Genomic DNA, 23174 nt, shown 5'->3' on the forward strand with positions numbered 1-23174 from the left:
ATAACAAAGACATTTCAGGAGCATATAGACTTTGCTTTAATAGAGCTGCTGCCCTCAAGCTCAACTCTTGCTCAACTCTAGCTCTAGACTATGTTGTCCTAGCATCACTTCTGCATCTCCCCCTGCTACTCCTCTTCAGCATCATTGTTTGAGCCACCTGTTTCCTCTGTATTTTTCTCCTGAACGCCCCCCTGCTGTGCTTCTGTTCTGTGTTTGAGAGCTGTGCGTAGCAGCAAGGCACCGCGGAGGACGATCAAGTGACAGCGTCAACGTCTCATCGCTTGGTTTAATCATCTCACAGCAGGGATCAATGTGCCTTAAAGCTGAAAGGCGGTGTCTCTACGTGTCTGTGATTTTGTGTGTGTTTGAACATCCAATGACATACTACAGGAAAATAATTTACTGCCTTTGACAATGTCTAGGTACAGGGTTGACACAGCAGTTGTAAGTGATGATGAGTTGTACTTTAAGAGTGGAAAAAAAGAAGGACACATTTGCTAAAAGTGTAGGATGGTTGTTATTTTGGCCTCCATGTTGGAATGCTTCTGGTGGCAGTAATGACACAGGATTTGGGGTGTACAGTTTGTTTACACACACCCCGCCTCCTTGACAGGGGCATGTTTGACACCCTTTCCTTAGAGAAAGTGAGGCTGGTATCTTAAGGCATGTCCTGAGCTGCTTGGTGAGGAGAGCATGGCTTTATGGATGTGAATGAGTGAGTGTACAGGGTCTGTCCCTCAACTTGCCTGAGTGGAATGGATGGGGCGGCTAGGGCTTAGGGAAGTGGAGGAGAATACCTCCCTTGCGCCTGCTGTGCCCTCCATCCATCCATATTCATTACTCTGGCTTCAGGTAGAGCTCTAAGGGCTGTCAGTCAGCCCGCTCCCTCGTGTGTGAGATCCACATCTGGGGGGAGATTGGAGCAGGGTGAGGTTGTGTCCTCCATCCCCTGGGCTTCCAGCCTAACTCAAATAGATGTCCAGTCAATGATGTAGTACATGGTGGATTCTGCTGTTCATTTCCATACTGGATCCATGCATATATACGTTTTGTCTATGCGTGTAACGAGCAAAGTTTTGGCGGAACACAACTGTTGCAATGTTCTCTTAGAAACAGTGGGAAAATGTGGTGTGTCTATATCTGACGTACCACTTTGTGATGGGATTTGGGAGTGTTTATTGATTGACATGCTCCTTCCTTCCTCTCTGTGCAGGTTGTGCCCAAGCCTATAGCAGTGGAGCCATGTTGGGGGAGCAGGGCCGGCGTACTGACCGTCCTCTTGTGTCTGCCCAGACTGCCTTCAGGAATACCCCCACCTGGCCAGTCTGGTAAGCACCCGTCTCATCTCCACTCACTGTCTATCTTCTAGACCAGGCCTTCTCCCTTATTAAAAGGCACCCACATGCTTCAGATCCCACTATTTTCCTCTCCCATGATATATAAAACAAAAGAAAGAGAGAGAGGGAAAGATAAAGTTCAATTTAGAAAATCTCTCTCTCTGTCTCCCTACCGGTTCAAGACTTCAAGAGTCTCTCTAGACAGATGCTAACTGAAGCATGACATATTTGAGATGTGGAGACTCTTCTCCTCCCCCATCCTCCCTTTCTCCCCTGCCTCCCTCACCTATCGCCTCTTTCTGTTAGATCCCAACCCCACCTCCCCTTTATCGCTACTAGAACCCAATATCTGCCAGAGTGTCTATTTCTCTACTTCTGGCAGTTCAATTTGGAAATCCGTGTACCATCTGTGTTTGAATGGACACAGATATACCTGATCTATCAACTATTAGGGGCTTTGTTTTGAGAGAGACAGAAAAAGCCATGTTATACCTGGAGGAATTAACAGGCTGTTGGATCGATTGTTCCCTCCAATAGGTTTTTCAGCAGAGGCCAGATGAGCTCATGTTTCTCCTAAGACGATCTGTGATATTTCAGAGGTGCTAAATATGCCGCTGTGCTGTAGGTAAATGAATAGGGAGATGACCATTTGAATGGCACCCAGTGTCACAGAGATGAGCTCGGGAATGCTTTAGAACTTTTAGCACTGTCAGCAGCCATCAAAATATCGCTTTCCCTCTGTCACTCATATACGCACCCACACGTTATCTCTCTCTCTCTCCCTCTCTCACTCACTCTTCCTCTCCCACCACCTCTCTCTTTCTCCCTTTTTCTCAAGCTTTCTCACTTATTTTATTTCTCTCCTTTTCCTTTTCCCCTGAAGCCCAGGGCTTTCTGAGAGGCTGCTGTCGGCTCATCGTGTAGGTATAATACATGAGCTGAAATACGAGCAGGTGTAAAAGTGACTGCAGCAGGAAGCCTGTAAAAGACAGCTAAAATTAAGCACTTTGCAAAGCATCAGGTTCTCATACTGGGAAAAGCTGCTTGCATTACATTTAGAGGAGCCTTTAAAGCCACCAGGTACTGGGCAAATAGTAGGAGCTGATAAGTGCAGCCAGTAAGTACAGGCTACAGTATTGGCTACACATGCTGGGTAAATGCATACTGTGCAGTATGTCAGATCCTGCATGATTTCACAGTTCTTTTTTGTGATAGTTGCGGGCAAAAAGGCTTGATTTTGCTACAGAAATTCTGACATTTTGGATGTCAGTTTGCAAAGATTTGTGTCCAATTTGCCCAGAAATGCTCCGATGGGTGAGACGTTTGTTGACCTGTGTCTTGATTGAAAAATGTTCTGAATTAAAATTGTGTTGATTGCTCGTTTGGTATTGCAGTGGTCGAACAGTTGTATTCGGTAATATTGTGGTGATTAAGTACTTTATATGCATATCATACATGGAACTATAGAAATAGAACTGTCACTCTGCAGTAAGTGCTGAAGCAGTGCTGTGAAACCGGGTAGAGAAAGAGAGAGATGTGGTCAGATGCCATAGGGGCTTTAGAATCCCTGAGCTGACAAGGTACAAATCTGTCGTTCTGCCCCTGAGCAAGGCAGTTAACCCACCATTCCCCGGGCGCCGAAGAAGTGGATGTCGATTATGGCAGCCCCCCGCACCTCTCTGATTCAGAGGGGTTGGGTTAAATGCTGAAGTCACATTTCAGTTGAATGCATTCAGTTGTACAACTGACTAGGTATCCCCCTTTCCCTTTATGGAACACTGGGGGTGGTAACTGGAAATAGCTATTTGTCTTGACCCATCTGATGTGGGAAAACTGGTCAGGAAGAGATGCTAACACCAGTTAGCATGTGAGTGCATGTGTGTGTGGGTGTGTGTTTGTGCATAAGTGCGCTTTATAAATCAAAGTTAATAGGTCATGTACACAGTTTAGCAGATGTTATAGTGGATGTAGCGAAATGCTTGTGTTACTAGCTCCTAAGAATGCAGTAGAAATGTCAAACAAGTACACAAATAACAGTAAAAAACAATAATTTAAGAATGTCAGGACAAATCTAGTTAACAGCACAAATAACACTGCATCAGTAATCCAAATGCAATCTATGCGTATATACACCAAAAAGATATACAAAGAATTATATGTACAGCAGTAGATACTGTATATTACAGTGAGCTGTGTCAAGAATCCAGTATATAAATACAGGCGGTGTGTATAAACAGTGAATCAAAAATATACAGTGTACAGTGAATCAAAAATGCAATGTACTATATGAAAATTATATACTAGATATATATATATATACACACACTATATGAAAAAAATGTAATGAGCTATATGAAGAATATGGTATATGAAAAAGATTCCGGTATATACAGTAATCTAGTATATAATTAAGAATCCAGTACATTAATACGCAGTGTGTATAAACATTGTAACAAAAATGCAATGTACAGTAGAAGATACAGTATATTAGAATAAGCTATATGAAGAATACTATATATGAATACACAGTGTGAAAGACAGTATAAAATAAATGGTCCAGTGTTTAATGTCTCTATATACACTGAGTGTACAAAACAGGAACACCTGAACATGTGACATCAATAGCTTTCACATGTTAAATCCACTTCAATCAGTATAGTTGAAGGGGATGAGACAGGTTGAAGAAGGCTTTTTAAGCCTTGAGACAATTGAGACATGGATTTTGTGTGTGTGTGCCATTCAGAGGGTGAGTAGGGAAACAAAAGATTCAGGTGCCTTTGAACGGGGTATGGTAGTAGGTGCCAGGTGCACTGGCTTGTGTTAAGAACTGCAAAGCTGCTGGGTTTTTCACACTCAACATTTTCCCGTATGTATCAAGAATGGTCCACCACCCAAAGGACATCCAGCCAACTTGGCACAACTGTGAGAAGCATTGGAGTCAATATGGGCCAGCATCCCTATGGAACGCTTTCGACACCTTGTAGAGTCCATGCCCTGACGAATTGAGGCGGTTCTGAAGGCAAGAGGGAAAGTGCAACTCAATATTAGAAAACTGTTCCTAATGTTTTGTACGCTCAGTGTATATGGGACATCAGCGTTGGCTGTGTGTGCATATGTTTGTGAGTATGGGTGTATGTGAGTGTATATTTGAGTACGGAGTCTGTGTGTTTGAGGTGTGTATGAGTGAGTCCTTCTTTGTCTATTTCTTATTACAGGAGTATGTAATGACGTTGGCCTGGGGTTAGGTTTATGACAGTCATAAATACCTCTTCCCCCCTTTTTCCTCTCTCTACCCTACTGATGTTATATTTGCAAACCCTTGGTTAACATAGAGATTCTGGGAACATCAGAAGGTGGGGGGAAATTAACAATATTCTGGTAATCCGACCAATTTAACATATGCGGTGGTACTTAATGAATATGATGTCAGTTCGGTTGTCATCTGAGACATCTCATCAATGATAAGATGACATAAATTCTACAGGGGAAAGTCTACACATCAAAGTTATCGGATTCACATGGAATTGTTGTTCAATTTAAATGTTTGAATATGAAATGTTTCGTGATGGGATGAAATGTGATTTTAGCTTCAAAAATGTGAGATTTGGGTTTTCATAAGATAGGGCTCTGCTCAATCAGTGGCCCTCCCCTGTGAAGGGACATGGGCTATAAAACTTTTCAAACACGCCCTCCTCTCCCTTCCTATATAAGCCCTTGACGACAATATAACCTCCTGTTCCGAGGATGTAGGACGATGGTCCGATGTCAGAATGGTTCAGATAATAACTACAGCATGAAGCCAACATCAGCGTGAGCTTTGGTTGCGAATGGTATGAACTTTGAACTCTTATTCACTACAGATGTGATACCTCCTAGCCGTTGAGTTAGCTACAGCAGCTGCAAACGCAGGTTAGGGAGGAACCGACAGAGTATCCCGTCTACCACACAACGAAGCTACTACATCGTATCCAATTGACAACCAGAGACATTCTTCAAAGGACTCGGTTGAGCAAAACGGCCTTCCATCTACCACCAACCTACCGAAGCGCAGCTCATAGCAAATATTTATTGCATTTTCCTTTTCCAAATGGGCAGTAATTTAGAATGCATAAGATACTGTATTTACGATAGCACAGCTTCTTCCCTTTTTTCCTCAGTCTTCCCGCTCCTTCACTCAAACCCAGCCCCTTTTCTTTTGTGTAACAAGCTGTCATATCTGTTCCACCCGCTAGGGACGTTTTCCTTTGTGACATAATTTGTAATCAAGTTATGATTTAATTATGTGTATGTGTAATTCTGTGTGATTAGTTAGGTATTTAGTAAATCAATTATGAAACCCAATTTTGTATTGCTGATTAAAATTGTTAGCCAGGGTTTGTGCCTATAACCAAAAATTTACAACTTTCAGATGAGACTGAATTAAGATGACGATTAATATTGACTGCTATTGATGTAAAGTATTACTAGGTCTTTAAGAGCTTATTCGGAAGATAACAGCTCTATAAATATTATTTAGTTGTTCCCGACTCTCTAGTTAAGTACATTTACGTGATTAGCTCAATCAGGTGATATTAATAACGGATAAATTATTTTATAGAATATCATGTCATATCACTTAATCTGGCATAGCCAAAGACACGACAAGTACTACTTACTACTCTCACTTACTACAGGAAATTGCGTGATGGCTGTTCAACAGTCTGATGGCCTGGAGGTAGAAGCTGTTTTTAAATCTTTCGGTCCTGGTTGTGATGCAGAATAGTATCAACGTATACACTGACTCGGTGACTGGGTTCATCAGTAAGTGCATAGAGGATGATGTTGCCTCTGTGACGATTAGAATTGATCCAAACCAAAAATCGTGGCTAGATGGCAGCAATCGAGCAAAACTGAAAGCACAAACCACTGCAATTAACCATGGGAATATGAGAATATGGAAGTGAACAAACAGACCAGCTATGACCTCCGTAAGGCAATCAAAGAGGCAAAACGACAGTACTGGAACAAAGAAGAGTCCCAACTCTTACCTGTGTACATGGATGAACGCTTCTCCCTCTGTCATGGATGTCAGGGTTGCCCTTAGTTTGAAGATGTAATCCGGAAACAGGTGTTTTATACAACAGCCTTCTTTCTTAGTTCTCTTTTTTGGACTCTCCAAATTTGGCAATCTCTCTGCTTCCACTGGTTTCAAAACTCGATAAACTTCTTCCATGACAACGACACCTTTTCTTCCCCACAATTGTCATCAGAAGACTCTACAATGACTGGTTTGATAAATGTTTTGAACTAAATCAGGGATTTCCTCATTGTCTGATTCATGGGTTGGCAGGTAGACTAGTGGTTAGAGCGTTGGACTAGTAACTGAAAGGTTGGAAGATCAAATCCCAGAGATGACAAGGTAAAAATGAGTTTTTCTGCCCCTGAACTAGGCAGTTAACCCACTGTTCCTAGGCAGCCATTGAAAATAAGAATTTGTTCTTAACTGACTTGTCTATAAAGGAAAAATAAATTAATTTTCAGAATCAGCATGGCACAATCAACCTCTAGAAAGTAGTCCATCACCATGTTTTCCCACTGAGCTTTGTCGATAGCGCTATTAACTTCAAGGCAGCAATGTTGAGTGGTAGCAACACTTTTTGTCACTGCCTGATCTGTTTCACATGTCCTTGTGATTGTCTCCACTCACCCATCTTCCCCATTATCCCCTGTGTATTTATACCTGTGTTCTCTGTCTGTTGCCAGTTTGTCAAGTCAACCAGCATTTTGTCTCAGCTCCTGCTTTTCCCCAGTCCCTCTTTTTCTCGCCGTCCTGGTTTTGACCCTTGCCTGTCCCAACTTTGAGCCCGCCTGCCTGCCGTCCTGTACCTTTGCCCCTACTCTGGATTACCGACCTCTACCTGACCCTGTTCCTGCCTGTCGTCCTGTACCTTTACCCCACCACTCTTGATTATTGACCCCTGCCTGCCCAACCTGTCACTTGCCTGCCCCTGTTGCAGTAATAAACATTGTTACTTCAACACAGTCTGCATTTGGGTCTTTCCTGAAACGTTATACTTTTTCAGTTCTTTGTGACATCTTTCAATAAAGCAGCAGTAGATGTAGCAGGCTTATCCACACGTACTTAGCAGCTCATGTTATAGACAGAAGCATGCTACATGGCAGACCAATCCAAACTCATGTCCAACCCATCCATTATCCTAGCCAATCATGGCTATATTTGCCGTGGCTAAACCTACTAGGCTCAATATTTAACAGTTTTATATTTACAGATTGCATACGATTATGTTATTGAGGCATATGAAAGTTCACATGTTCCAGAAGGCATTTCTGCCCCTATTTTGATTTAAAAAAAATAATAATAATCAAATGCCTCTTCTGTGAAGTAGTGACGTGCGACATACACCTAGTTTCTTGAAATGGGTCACAAATGGTCCCTTCACACAGACAGTGTAGTGAACAAACTGCAACAGTGCCTCTTCAACCTCAGGAGGCTAAATAATTTCAGCTTGACACCTAACACCCTCACAAACTTCTACAAATGCACCATTGAGAGAATCCTGTCAGGCTATATCGCTGCCTGGTATGTCAATGCACTGTCTGCAACCGCAGGGCTCTCCAGAGGGTTGTGCGGTCATTCCAATGCTTCATCGGAGGCACACTGCCTGCCCTCTAGGACATCTACAGCACCCGGAAGGCCAAGAAGATAATCAAGGACCTCAGCCACTCGAGCCACAGCCTGTTCCCCCTGCTAGCATCTAGAAGTAGGAGACAGTACGAGTGCATCAAAGCTGGGACCGAGAGACTGATAAACAGCTTCTATCTCAAAGCCATCAGACTGTTAAACAGTCACCACTAGCCGGACTCCGCCCAGTACCCTTCCCTGAACCTTAGTCATTGTTACTAGACCGGCTTCCAAACGGTACTCTACCCTGCACCTTAGAAACTGCTTTGCCATATGTACATAGGGTCATTGAACACTAGTCACTTTAATAATGTTTACATACTGTTTTACTCACTTTATATGTATATACTGTATTCTAGTCATGGCTCATCAGTATTTATATTCATATACTGTCCATACTGTCTATACAAACCATTATATACAGTGCATTCGGAAAGTATTCAGACCCCTTGATGTTTCTACATCTTGTTTGGTGTCCACCTGTGTTAAAATCAATTGCATGGACATGATTTGGAAAGGCACACACCTGTCTATACACTGTCAACTGTGGGACCTTATATGTCAGAGCAAAATCCAAGCCATAAGGTTGAAGGAATTGTCCGTACTGCTCAGAGACAGGATTGTGTCAAGGCAAAGATCTGGGGAAGGGTACCAACAATTTATTTTGCATTGAAGGTCCCCAAGTACACCGTGGCCTCCATCATTCTTAAATGGAAGACTTTTGGAACCACCAAGACTCTTCCTAGAGCTGACTGCCTGGCCAAACTGAGCAATTGGGGGAGAAGGGTCTTGGTCAGGGAGGTGACCAAGAGCTCGATGGTCACTCTTACATAGACCCAGAGTTTCTCTGTGGAGATGGGAGAACCTTCCAGAAGATCATCCAGCTCTGCAGCGCTCAACCAATCAGGCCTTTATGGTATGGTATTTCACTGCACCCGCTATAATGTCTGCTAAACTGTGTACGCAACCAATAAACTTTGATTTTGATTTGATCAACTTTGATTTGAGAACCTGAATTCAAATCTTTGAAAGAAAGTGACAGCCTCCTCACTACATTTGTGGTGGTTCAGAACTCTATAGCAGGGTTAGCATTAGTTTTCAGTAATCTGCCTTTACAAAATGAAAACCATCAAGAATCTGTTTTAAAACATTTCACCTGCGTTTTATATTGAAAGTCAGTGTTTTTTTGCTTAAATAGAGTAATAAGGGGCATGCAACTATAGTTTTTTTTCACACAAAATACATTAGTGCAACATATTCATCAGGAAATAATTTATCAGATGACAACAGTCGGCTGCAGCCACACATGTCAATCAGCTGTCATGATGTTGCCCTCTTTGAGTACAGCGAGCACCATCCCCCGCTCTTTGCTTCTACAACCAGACTGCTATGGGCAGAGTGAGGTCGTAAATTCCTAAGGAAGATCCTGCTTCATGGACACACAGTTATAGAGAGTAGTTTCATGGAGACAAAGGAAATCCTTCCACCTCACAGAACTTGAGGTACGAACAAATTTCATGTTCCAGAGAAAGTGTAAAAGATCGGTGAAGAATCCAGCTACGAACTGGTGCGTTTGTCACAACTTGGGAAGCTCAAGAGAGACGGTGTGGCAACATTACCATACCGCTGTTTATATAATAGCCTCAGATATGAGGTTTACATCTAATTGTTGTATAAGATGAATGAGTGAGGATGATACAGTTTGAATAATGGTTTTATATGAATAAAACCCCACTTTGAGAAATTATCAGGAGACCATGTTTTTCTCCATTACATTTACATTTACATTTAAGTCATTTAGCAGACGCTCTTATCCAGAGCGACTTACAAATTGGTGAATTCACCTTCTGACATCCAGTGGAACAGCCACTTTACAATAGTGCATCTAAATCATTTAAGGGGGGTGAGAAGGATTACATTATCCTATCCTAGGTATTCCTTGAAGAGGTGGGGTTTCAGGTGTCTCCGGAAGGTGGTGATTGACTCCGCTGTCCTGGCGTCGTGAGGGAGTTTGTTCCACCATTGGGGGGCCAGAGCAGCGAACAGTTTTGACTGGGCTGAGCGGGAACTGTACTTCCTCAGTGGTAGGGAGGCGAGCAGGCCAGAGGTGGATGAACGCAGTGCCCTTGTTTGGGTGTAGGGCCTGATCAGAGCCTGGAGGTACTGCGGTGCCGTTCCCCTCACAGCTCCGTAGGCAAGCACCATGGTCTTGTAGCGGATGCGAGCTTCAACTGGAAGCCAGTGGAGAGAGCGGAGGAGCGGGGTGACGTGAGAGAACTTGGGAAGGTTGAACACCAGACGGGCTGCGGCGTTCTGGATGAGTTGTAGGGGTTTAATGGCACAGGCAGGGAGCCCAGCCAACAGCGAGTTGCAGTAATCCAGACGGGAGATGACAAGTGCCTGGATTAGGACTTGCGCCGCTTCCTGTGTGAGGCTGGGTCGTACTCTGCGGATGTTGTAGAGCATGAACCTACAGGAATGGGCCACCGCCTTGATGTTAGTTGAGAACGACAGGGTGTTGTCCAGGATCACGCCAAGGTTCTTAGCGCTCTGGGAGGAGGACACAATGGAGTTGTCAACCGTGATGGCGAGATCATGGAACGGGCAGTCCTTCCCCGGGAGGAAGAGCAGCTCCGTCTTGCCGAGGTTCAGCTTGAGGTGGTGATCCGTCATCCACACTGATATGTCTGCCAGACATGCAGAGATGCGATTCGCCACCTGGTCATCAGAAGGGGGAAAGGAGAAGATTAATTGTGTGTCGTCTGCATAGCAATGTTAGGAGAGACCATGTGAGGTTATGACAGAGCCAAGTGACTTGGTGTATAGCGAGAATAGGAGAGGGCCTAGAACAGAGCCCTGGGGGACACCAGTGGTGAGAGCGCGTGGCGAGGAGACAGATTCTCGCCACGCCACCTGGTAGGAGCGACCTGTCAGGTAGGACGCAATCCAAGCGTGGGCCGCGCCGGAGATGCCCAACTCGGAGAGGGTGGAGAGGAGGATCTGATGGTTCACAGTATCGAAGGCAGCCGATAGGTCTAGAAGGATGAGAGCAGAGGAGAGAGAGTTAGCTTTAGCAGTGCGGAGCGCCTCCGTGATACAGAGAAGAGCAGTCTCAGTTGAATGACTAGTCTTGAAACCTGACTGATTTGGATCAAGAAGGTCATTCTGAGAGAGATTGCGGGAGAGCTGGCCAAGGACGGCACGTTCAAGAGTTTTGGAGAGAAAAGAAAGAAGGGATACTGGTCTGTAGTTGTTGACATCGGAGGGGTCGAGTGTAGGTTTTTTCAGGGGTGCAACTCTCGCTCTCTTGAAGACGGAAGGGACGTAGCCAGCGGTCAGGGATGAGTTGATGAGCGAGGTGAGGTAAGGGAGAAGGTCTCCGGAAATGGTCTGGAGAAGAGAGGAGGGGATAGGGTCAAGCGGGCAGGTTGTTGGGCGGCCGGCCGTCACAAGAAGCGAGATTTCATCTGGAGAGAGAGGGGAGAAAGAGGTCAGAGCACAGGGTAGGGCAGTGTGAGCAGAACCAGCGGTGTCGTTTGACTTAGCAAACGAGGATCGGATGTCGTCGACCTTCTTTTCAAAATGGTTGACGAAGTCATCTGCAGAGAGGGAGGAGGGGGGGGGAGGAGGATTCAGGAGGGAGGAGAAGGTGGCAAAGAGCTTCCTAGGGTTAGAGGCAGATGCTTGGAATTTAGAGTGGTAGAAAGTGGCTTTAGCAGCAGAGACAGAGGAGGAAAATGTAGAGAGGAGGGAGTGAAAGGATGCCAGGTCCGCAGGGAGGCGAGTTTTCCTCCATTTCCGCTCGGAGGGGGACTAAAGGTTGCAGACCATTGCTGAATCTTTTAACCCTACCACGTGGTTAAAACTCTTAGACTATCGATACCGACAGAATAAGAACAAGTCTTTGATACTAATTACTAGTCTGCAGCTAGGAATCCGGCATCAATTGAACGCGAAGAACGACAACCACCGAAACATCCATTCTATAATGAATGTCACTCTGAACAATCCCCTCTAACCACAACAGAGAGAGACGGACAATTTTGCAAAATAAATTAACCTTTCACCAGCGATCAAGATGACAAACTGAGCGTAAATATATATATTGAATGCAATTATTCCCGAATGAGTGAGCGTTCATGTGTAAGGGATTAGCATTTTAATTGTTATAATTAACTTTGTAGGGACTTCTTAGTCGACCCCCCCCCCCATTGCCCCTTTGTTTAACAAGCTGCCATGTCGGTTCAGCCCACTAGGGCACATTCTATCATTTCATGTAACCATATTTAGTGTTTGTTTATACATTTCTGTGAATTACTTAGTAATAAATAAATTATTTAAGACAATTGATGTATGGATGACTCATAGTGAAGACTGGGTTAGTGCAGATAACCAACATTTTACGATGTTTGGAAAGAGACTAACGTGAGGTCAAATAAATAAATCATTAATCAGAAGACTATTGATCAGATATGAAAATATCTGAAAGGTTATATTGGGAAATTATAACTTTGTAATCTGAATACTTTCCTGGGTGCCCCTATTTCCTAGTTAATTACAGATACACGATTAATTACTTTGATCGCGTTATACTAATTACTGGGAATCTTTGATAAAACAATGTCTTCAATTTAATGACAGTAAAGACACGACACAGCTTACAATGAAAAAGCAAGGTATTTTTGCAAAAACAATGCATGACCATCATATTTCTAATGCTTATCATAGAAATAATGTAGCCAGCTATATTTCCTAATGTTTTGCTTGAAGTTAATATTTCAATTTAACTTGCTGCCGGAAAGAAACTACACCTGAGGAAAGTACACAGAGAAAAGAAGTCTGCACGTCAGTCAGAGTGCTGTCTGGTAATCCAATGACTCGAGAAAAAATATTTCATAGAAGTGGAGAAGTGCAACTGAAGCACAAAATTAGTCCTTTTACATTCATGATCTGGTGCGAACCCTGACTGAACCGAGCAGAATTTACAATAAGAATAATTTTAAATCTGCATTTACAAAATGCAGTAAGTCATTTTTTCAGGGTTTTATCTTTCCTTTTCTGCATGAAAAACTCAGAATCCTGCGTTATCGCGACACCTGCGCCATAATAATCCGCCTTTTAGGATCCTGGCGGTTTCTTCGATTTTGGGATTAAAGTGCCTGGATGTTGCGAGCCTGGGGTTTGTATGCTGGGTTGAGCAGTGCACAGACCTGTCTGGTACAGAGCTCAAACACATTGTTCTGTAATGCTGAGATCAGCAGAGCTGAGGCTCCCAGGATAGCACAGGTGGATAAAGGGCTCATCTTCATAGGAAAAGTTACTCAGAGGAGTTCCATACCAACCATATCCATACATAACACCGTGGAGGAAATGTCACATTTCAACTCCATCCTCTGCAAGTAGTAGAAGTTTTAGTTGTATTAATTGTTGTCTGGTATAGACAATCTGCCTGCACATACACATACATACCCACAAACATGCCGAATGCACACGTGTACACACACACACACACAAACACACAAACACACACCTCTCCACAGGCATGTCTGTGTATAGAGATTACAAGCTGGTGAAGCAGTCAACGTCTCTAAGCCCCCTGTGTGTCACTGGCTTTACAGTGCTCTGCCGAGGAGACCAGAAGAAGCACCAAATCCCTCCACTCTGGAGTCTATCATTGCCCATCTCCCAACACAAACACACTACTAAATCTGTCTAAGTCAGGGGAGCGGTGGATCTAACCAAGCCTAATGTATTCCTTCAGTCCAATAGTTGAGTGAGGGGCCATTGTATTATTCTGCTTACTCTACTTCCAACCTACTGGGACTAGCTGCTTAGTGAGGAACTTCCCCTGAATGTAGGGAAGTTGGTTTCAACATTCTAAAATGTCTGAGAAAGGGTGTGTACTTTTAAAAGTCAGGCTTCTCAGACATACTTACTATACAGCTGGAGCTAGATTGGCACCTGGATAAAATGTCCAAAAGAAACAGACGTCCTCCGATTTGCTGAAGGGACAAAGACAGACAGACAAACAGATGGATGAACGTCTATATAGCAGCCATCTCCTACTCTAGTCTTACTACCTCCTCTTTCCATCATCAGTCTTCTCTACCTTCTCCCTCATTGTTGGGATTCCCCTACAGGATGAGATGTCAGGACAGGGAAGAAAACCATCTCCCTGCCAGATACCAGCATGTTCTTAGGAGTTTAGTCTCCATACAAACACAGCAATCCTGTTCTCATCAACAATAACCTGCCTATTCAGGAGAGATCTGTTGAGTGAGTGCGGTCCGAGGTAAGAGTCTGTGGTGGTACCCTCATTGCCCAGCGACTTGCATTTAGCCAAGGTGCCTGTAAAGACAGTCGCTAGTGAAAGTCTACACACCCATTGCACAGTCTTCACATTTTGCTGCCTTAAAATGTAATCTGCCAAACCTACAGATCTACACAACCTACTCCACATCTTCAGTGAAAGAAAAAGTAAAGAACATTTTCTAAATTAATAACAAAAAAAATTAGGTGTGTTGATTGCGTATGTCTTCACACCCCAGAGTTAATAGTCGATGGAAGCACCTTTGGCAGCAATTACAGCTGAGACTAATTTTGTATAAGTTTCTACCATCCTTGCACAACACTTAGGGCAACATCGTTATTGTCAAAATTGTTTAAAGGTGCACAATTGCTCCGCCATTTCCTGGTTACAAAAATTTGAATAGTTTGCCTAATTTCAGTTTATGTGGGAAAAAAAGCAAGTATAGTGTAGAGAATCATTATATAATCTGAACTGCTGTGAAATATATTTTCCATGTCCCAAAATATTGTATTGTTAGCTATTTGAAGCTTAAAAATGGGAAGCAAAGAAATAGTGCACATAGAACAGATCTACCATTTCTTAGACTTGCTTTCAATAAGAATGACAGATCTATAACTCATATTTCTATGTGAATTCACCCAAAAAGTTACAAGTAAATCAAATCAAATCATATATGATCATGACTGCGACTGGATCATTCAGGAACACACCACTCCTTGGAAAGCCATTCTGGTGTGTCTTTGGTATTTAAGTTTGTGTAATTGTCCTGCTGAATAATAAAACACATTGTATTTTTTCAGAATACGATGGGTCTTCCTCTAACTTTTTACCTGGGCTTTTCTCCTTTCATCCTTTTTAATCCTGACTAACTCCCCAGTTCCAGCCAGTGACAACCCATTACCAACCTACTATCACAAATTATCGTGACATAGACACTAATTACTTATGCAAAATTTGTGACACACACAAAAAAATATTTATTTTCATGTCCATTACATGATTTAATATACTGTGCATTTCAATCACCGGTGAAGGCAGTAGGTTACTTAAGACAGAAACGATACAAGGGAGGTTGGTTGGGGAGGACGGGTGGGCGTATAACGCGAAGGTCTAGCAACCCAAACGCGTGTTCGAATCACGATGGACAACTTTAGCATTTTAACTAATTAGCAACTTTACAACTACGTACTACTTTTTAGCTACTTAGCTAGCATGTTAGCTAACCTTAACCATTTAAATACCCTAACCTTAACCCCTAACCCATAGCCAAGATAATGTGAGCTACAACACATTTTAATTCTTTATGAAGAAAATGTTCTACTTGACACAAATGCGTTAGGAAGAAAATTGTGTGGTGGACATGAAACATGTACTTTTTTGTTTGCCTGTCACGAATTTCAAATAAGTCATGTGTCTATTTCACAATAATCTGTGATAGTGTGTTGCCATTACATGACCGTGCCACCTGGCAATACAGAGGGTCACCAACATTGATTTCACTCCACATTACTGATCTGTATGACAAAGTGAAAAGGAAGCCATCCATTCTTTTTGCAACAAGGCCATTAAGTAATCCTGCAAGACAACACAGCAAAGAAATGAACTTTTTTGCCTAAATTAAAACTGCAAGTTTGAGTCAAATTTAATACAACACAGAGCGAAACCCTCTGTATTTTCAAGTATTGTGGTGGCAGCATCATGTTATGGGTATGCTTGTCATCGGCAGGGACAGGAGAATTTGTCAGGATCAAAAAACCCACAGTCTTCTGTAAATCTTACCTTGGGATATATGTAGTTACATTTATCAGAGGGACAATTGCACACGTTACTGACAAAGACACACCAGAATGGCTTTCCAAGAGTTGTGAATGTTCCTGAGCGGTCCAGTCTCAGTCCTGACTTACATTTTTGTAGGTTTGAATATTGCTGCCCATAAATGATTCCCAATCACATTAACTGAGCTTGAGCAATTTTGACAAAAACAAGAGTTGTGCAAAGTTGGTAGAATCTTATACAAAAAGATTCACAGCTGTAATGGCTCCCAAAGGTGCTTCACCAAGTATTAACTCTGGGGTGTGAAGACATCAAGACATACACAATCAAGACATTTTTGTTATTTTTATTTTTTATTAATTAGGAAAGACATGATTGCTCTTTTTTTTCTTAATATTCTTTCTCAATCCCTTTTCCTTTTATGTCACCATTATTGGGAATGTAAGGGTATGGTGTTCTGTTTCCAGGCATAGTGTCTATTCACATCCAGACTCAGGGCTCTCTTTCTCTCTCTCTGACCTACAGTGCAGGCTGGGCTGGACTACAGTGTTGTGCAGTTATTCTGAGGGTATCAAAGTCATCATCTTGTCTCCTACTGTTCCCCCTGCGCAGTTGTGAGTGGAGAGCTTGTTGACAGTGATATGAGAACCAAGTGGGAAGCAGAGGTTATTGACCCAGAGTGGATCTTCTTATGTGTTAGATAACTCTCAGATAATAACTGTCCTCCTAGTTTGGGTGATGAGGATTTAAAAGACTGTTAATAAGTATATGTTTAACAGATTTAACAGGATTTAGAAACAATTCAATTCAGTTACAATAGGAACTGACTTTGAGATGAGGCTTGCACATCTGGTCAACATTGTCAACCACATTGTCTGGTGAAGATACACTACATACGAAAGTATGTGGACACCCCTTCAAATTAGTAGATTCTGCAATTTCAGCCACACCCGTTTCTGACAGGTGTATAAAATTGAGCACACAGCCATGCAATCTCCATAGACAAGCATTGGCAGTAGAATGGCCTTACTGAAGAGGTCAGTGATGTTCAATATGGCAACATTATAGGATTCCAGCAATTCAGTTTGTCAAATTTCTGCCCTGCGAGAGCTGCCCCGGTCAACTGCAAGTGCTGTTATTGTGAAGTGGAAAAGTCTAAGAGCAACAGCAGCTCAGCCGCAAAGTGGAAGGCCACACAAGCTCACAGAACGGAACCACCGAGTGTTGAAGCGCGTAGCGCTTGCAACACTCGCTGCCGGGTTCCAAAATGCTTCTAGAAGCAATGTCAGCACAATAACTGAATCTGGGTTTGGCAGATGCCAGGAGAACGCCACCTGCCCCAATACATGGTGCCAACTGTAAAGTTAAGTGGAGGAGGAATAATAGTCTGGGGCTGTTTTTCATGGTTCGGGCTAGGCCCCTTAGTGCCAGTGAAAGGAAATCTTGACGCTACAGCATACATTGACATTCTAGATGATTCTGTGCATCCAACTTTGTGGCAACAGTTTGGTGAAGGCACTTTCCTGTTTCAGCATGACAATTCCCCCGTGCACAAAGCGAGGTCCATAGAGCAATGGTTTGTCAAGGTCAGTGGCCTGCACAGAGCCCTGACCTCAACCCCATTGAACACTTTTGGGATGAATTGGAATTCCGACTGTGAGCCAGGCCTAATCATCCATCATCAGTGCCCGACCTCACTAATGCTCTTGTGGCTGAATTGAAGCAGGTCCCCGCAGCAATGTTCCAACATCTAGTGGAAAGCCTTGCCAGAAGAGTGGAGGCTGTTGTAGAAGCAGAGTGGGGACAAACTCCAGATTAATTCACATGATTTTGGAATGAGATGTTTGACAAGCAGATGTCCAAATACTTTTAGTCATGTAATGTATCAAACTAGGACAAGGTTTCCACAAGGATTCTCACTCTTAATGATGCTATTTGAATAATGGGGAACCAACAGTAGCTCATGGAGAAATCCCGCCTGGTCAGCAGAAATACTAAAAGCTAAACTTGAAAGTCAAGCAGCTGTAATCTGTGTGAGAAAACTGTAACTCTACTCCTTTATTGTCATGCAGATGACACTAATTATATTATATTTCATTACAAGCTGTCATCAGAATAATGTGCTTGTTCTTCTTATTTAGTTTGAGTTTTCTTTAACCTTTATAAAAAATAAACAAATTCAAGAAAGACCTGGCCTTTTTACTGTATTTCTCTTCACTGAAACCCTCGTCAGATCTTAGTATCATAGTATTATGTCCCATTCCTGTTTTATTGAAAATTATATGTATTAGGGGTCCCTAGTGCTAGAAAGGCCCCTCCTGTTCCAAACCACTTTGTACATCAGGGTTAGTGATCCAGCAACCTCACCTGACAAAACAATTCCCTTAGTAGGTTGCATTAGCAGGGAGTGCCCTTCACCTCCACTCACCTGTATCCTGATTTGATTATGTTGTCCAATTAATTTGATTTGAGATGCATATCTCTGGTTATCCAGAAGGCATTGGCTTTAATTAGTAATCATGAAAAATAAGCTATTTGGTGGTAAGCCAGCATTTCCCAAACTCGGCCTGGGGATCCCAAGGGGGGCATGTTTTGGTTTTTGCCCTATCACTACACAGCTGATTCAAATAGCCAAACCTTGATGATTAGTAGATTATTTGAATCAGCTGTGTAGTGCTATGGCAAAAAACTATAACTTTTTCATTAAATGTTTTTAGTTTTCTTTGAAATGCTTTAATTTAGAGTTTAAAAAAGTGTTACTTTCAAGTGTGGAAAGTTTGTCTTTCCAGAGTTACATGTAGTGGTGGTTTCTATCCAATAGTAGTGATGGCTTTGGATGTCAAGGTCAGACATATTAGCTGCAGTGTTACGTGTAGTGATTGCTATAGAAAAAGTGTCAGGTAACAGTGTTGAAAAGGATCTGGTTGTGATTTGGAGTGAAAGGGCTGACAGGTAATCTAGTCTGGCTCCACTGACCAGACATGTCAGGCTGTAGACTAAGAGTGTCAGCCCAGGCTCTTTTCTCTCCTCCACTCCCACTTTGTCCCTCTCTCTATACCTCTCGAACTCAGACATCTTGTTTTGTAATCAGTGCTGAGGGTTGGCCTCCTGTCCGTGGCGGCGGGAAAGAGCACTGAGGCGATTGTTGCCATGCCTACCTAAGGCACACTGTGGCTTGACCACACACATGCATAGGCACACTGCGTGCACTCACACGCACTCACACGTCATTGTAAGTAAGCATTTCACTGTAAGGTGTAGACTACACCTGTTGTATTCGGCGCATGTGACAAATACAAATTTAATTTGATTAGACATCAGAGTTCCCTCTGCAAAAACCCAGGAATCACTGGTGTGTGAAACGCTTAAACATGTAGAGTTTTTCCTTGTTTTTCTCTTTAGTTTTTTGGTCTGCATACAAGGAGATTTACTTCCTGTCCTAATGAGTATACTAGTCAAGCCTACCGCTGTACAGAGGGCAAGCCGTACTGAAAATTCATATGAACTACAGTAAGCATCTGGTGTCATTGTGTTCTCCACTTTTTTTTGTTGCACTGTGGAGAAAATAGCAGACCATCAGATTGTTGTTTTGAGAAAAAGAACAGCCCATAGCAGCCTAGAGAGGTATAGAGCTATGCTTCAGTGACATGTAGTCCCTCGTCTCCTGCTGAACTCTGATATGTGAGGGCTTGGGCAAGAGTTGGGGAAGCGTTTCTGGGAGTTGGGAAAAGGTTTAAGCGGGCGGGAGACAGAGAGCTAATTACTGTCTGCTGTGTTTTACTTTGCCACACTGCTGAGTGTCTTCTTTGAAGCTCACCTCCCTTCTTCTGTCTCTCTCCCTCCTCCCTTTCCCTTTCTCCCTCCCCCATGTGTTTCTCCCTGTAGGCATTGCCATCGCCAGTGCCCTGATTGACACCTCGCAGCAGAAACCTGGAGACTTCAAAGATAAGTATCATGGCCTGAAGAACCGCAAACTGCACGCAGTAACACATCAGGGGACCTGTGTTTGAACTGCCTGACCAAAAGGGGAGCCTGAATGCACCTGAAAGGACCGCGAACGCTTCTGTTTTATGATGAGTTCTTGCTCTATTTTTATCAGTCTTTCAACAACACGGCGTGCTGAAGTGAACCTGGTGATAACAGAATCCCTTTATTGAGATGTTGAGTGTCAGCAAGCAAAGTGTGCCTCATCCCCACGCCCTGTAATGTTGTTTTTTTTCCCAGAGTGACTTGTCTGCTCTCTGGTTGGATCTCTGCCCAGCCCAGCTGGAGGGTTCTGGACATCCCATTGGCTCTCTGCCAGGAAGTTTATAGTCTGCACTTCCTCCCTGTGAACACATCTCCTTAAGAGTTCAGGAAGAGCAGGTCACCACTGGAAGTTTGAATGTCATGTGACATGAGTCTGAAAGAACAATGCCAAGGTCCTCTTGCTGGTGAGATGTGTGCTCATTTTGATACAAAGATAAAAGCTCTTTTATGTTTTATTTTAATGTATGGTCTGCCCAAGTTCAATCCAGGCTAGATGAACAGAGCAGCGTATGGGTCTAGATAGAATAGCTTGTGTCTTGACTATATGGTTGCCTCACTCTGAGGTAATGTATTCTGTGCTGAGGATTCCTCCCATGACTGAGCCTACCAGCAGTACAGCATGTCATGGCCTAATGAAGAAGTCGGATGCAAAGAACAGCGGGAAAAAAGGAAGACTGGTATCAGTATTGAAACATGCCTGTGTTTGTTATGTTTAACTTCATTGTCAAAGAGCAATGGCATAACATTTAGAATGGCATTTAAATGCATGTCCTCTCCATGTGTCATATACAGTCAGGTCCAAAATTATTAGCACCCTTGATAAAGATGAGCAAAAAATACTGCATAAAATTAATAATACATAATACTGAGCTATATTGTATGTATATATAAAATACAGGAAAATTATATGATTTTATACTAATACAAATGCTCATAGAAAGAGTTTAAGTAATGAAAAACATTCTCAAAAAGATAGAGTCAAAATTATTGGCACCCCTGTTTTGAATACCTTTCAATACCTATTATAATAAAAATAATATATGCCAAAGTTACTTAGTCGTGTGTGCATACATTTTCATATGGGTAGTCCCAGCGGGAATACACACAATACTTCACCTTGCAAGGATAATATGAGCTTGAAGAACACATTGGGAGGTATTTTAGACTGTTCCTCCATACAGAATCTTTCCAGATCCTTACCTGCTGCCCTTTTCAATTCAAACCACAGGTGTTCAACCACAGATTTCCTGAGACAAATGACCATTGCAAAATGTAAATTTTGTGGTCAATTAACCATTTCTTTGTAGAATTTGATGTGTACTTCGGGTTATTGTCTTGCTGGAAGACCCACTTCGAGCCAAGTTTCAGCCTCATGTCAGAGGCAGCCAGGTTTTTGGCTAAAATGTCCTGGTACTAGGTAAAGTTTATTATGCCATACTTAATAAGGGCCCGAGGACCAGTGGAAGCAAAATAGCCCCATCAAAAATCCACCTTATTTTACAGTGGGTATGGGGTTATTTTCTGCGTATGCATCCTTCTTTCAACGCCAAATCTTCCACTGGTGTGCGTGGCCACAGCTCTATTTATATATATATATATACTCATTAAGCTAAATCTCTTTGCCTGAGCAATTGTATTAGTGTAAAATAATAGAAGTAGAAACATTTTTTTTGCGTAAAATATTGATCAGTATTTGTATTTTCTGCTCATCTTTATCAAGTGTTGCAATCATTTTGGACCTGACCGTATGTCAAGATGTTTCAACATATTTCTCAGTATCCGTCAACACATATACTTTATACATATCAAGACTCCTTGATTTATTTAAGTATAGATTTAGAACACAAAATCATATTTTATTTGCTACTCCTTTTTTCTTTTTTGTTGTTGCCATATTTCATTGTGATTGTGTATGATTGTGTTTCTAAGGGAATGACAAGGGCATACAGTCATATAACAAATAACAAATTGTAGCTCTAATGTTTTCTTGTACAGTATGTTAATAAGACAAAAACCAAATTATTAATTTAACCTCCATATCCAGGTCGATTAATTTGTGTAACACACTAACTCAGCTTGGATCCTGCAACTCTATTCAGCTAATACCATTCTCAGTTCCAAAATGTTACATATGTTTCCTTTCCTACTCTCTACCTGGGATTTCTTCAAGGAAGGGAGGGAGGAAGCATGCATGCATATTTTTGGCATTTGGGCTGTTTGTTTTCTCTGTATGACTTTGAAGTTTGTTGTGTTTACACTTCTATCCGAAGCATCCTATGTTCTGTGTCACGCTTTGTCTTGTAAATCATTGTAAACAAACCCTAATAAATTATCACACTTTTAAATGTACATAGGAAATGTAGAAATGTGATAAATCTGATGTTTTCCGGTCAGGTGAACTACATGTAATGTATTTTACACAGATCTGTTGAAATTTGTATGAATGAAGAGCAGCTCACCTCATTATTTTGTTCATTATGGGCATATTATGTAAAGTTACAATTAAACATTTTGATGCTTCTTCATACTGTGATTAAAACATGTCTCCTTTTGTATTTTTTTGCCTCTCAATTCTCAAGCTTTATTGATTTGTTGCACCGGATGTCAATTTGATTGGCTTACAAGCAGAGAGTACTTAAAGATACTGACACCGGACACCTTGAAAGATCCGCCAAAAGGATGTCTTGGTTTGATTGCTCAGATATAGAACGTGTGTTGATTGTGATATGTAATGTGTCTTATGCGACTTCTGACACTTTCAAGACTAGGGGCTCTATTCAATCTGCGTTGCATATTGCACAATAGAAAAGTAAAGGTCGTTAAAGTTGAGCCGACATACAGTGCCTTCGGAAAGTATTCAGGCCCCTTTACTTTTTTTCACATTTTGTTATGTTATAGCCTTTATTTAAAAATTTATTCAACTGTTTTTTTCCTCTCATCAATCTACACTCAATACTCCATAATGACAAAGCAATTTTTAATATTTGTTATTTGTTTACAAAAAATAACCAAAAAAAAAGGACCTGAAATATTGACATTTACA

General features: G+C 42.2%; 1 protein-coding gene across 1 annotated transcript in view; it reads left to right on the plus strand.

Moving 5' to 3' along the window:
* Positions 1–22656, plus strand: part of LOC135512267 (attractin-like protein 1) — a 334131-nt gene extending 311475 nt beyond the window's left edge. The window contains exons 29-30 of the mRNA XM_064934112.1: positions 1214–1328; positions 19988–22656. Coding sequence (XP_064790184.1) covers positions 1214–1328; positions 19988–20112 — 240 coding nt within the window. The 3' untranslated portion in view covers positions 20113–22656. The remainder of the gene's footprint in view (positions 1–1213; positions 1329–19987) is intronic.
* Positions 22657–23174: the final 518 nt, after the last annotated feature.

Source organism: Oncorhynchus masou, chromosome 24 (genome assembly GCF_036934945.1).
Source record: "Oncorhynchus masou masou isolate Uvic2021 chromosome 24, UVic_Omas_1.1, whole genome shotgun sequence".
Classification (NCBI taxonomy): Eukaryota; Metazoa; Chordata; class Actinopteri; order Salmoniformes; family Salmonidae; genus Oncorhynchus; species Oncorhynchus masou.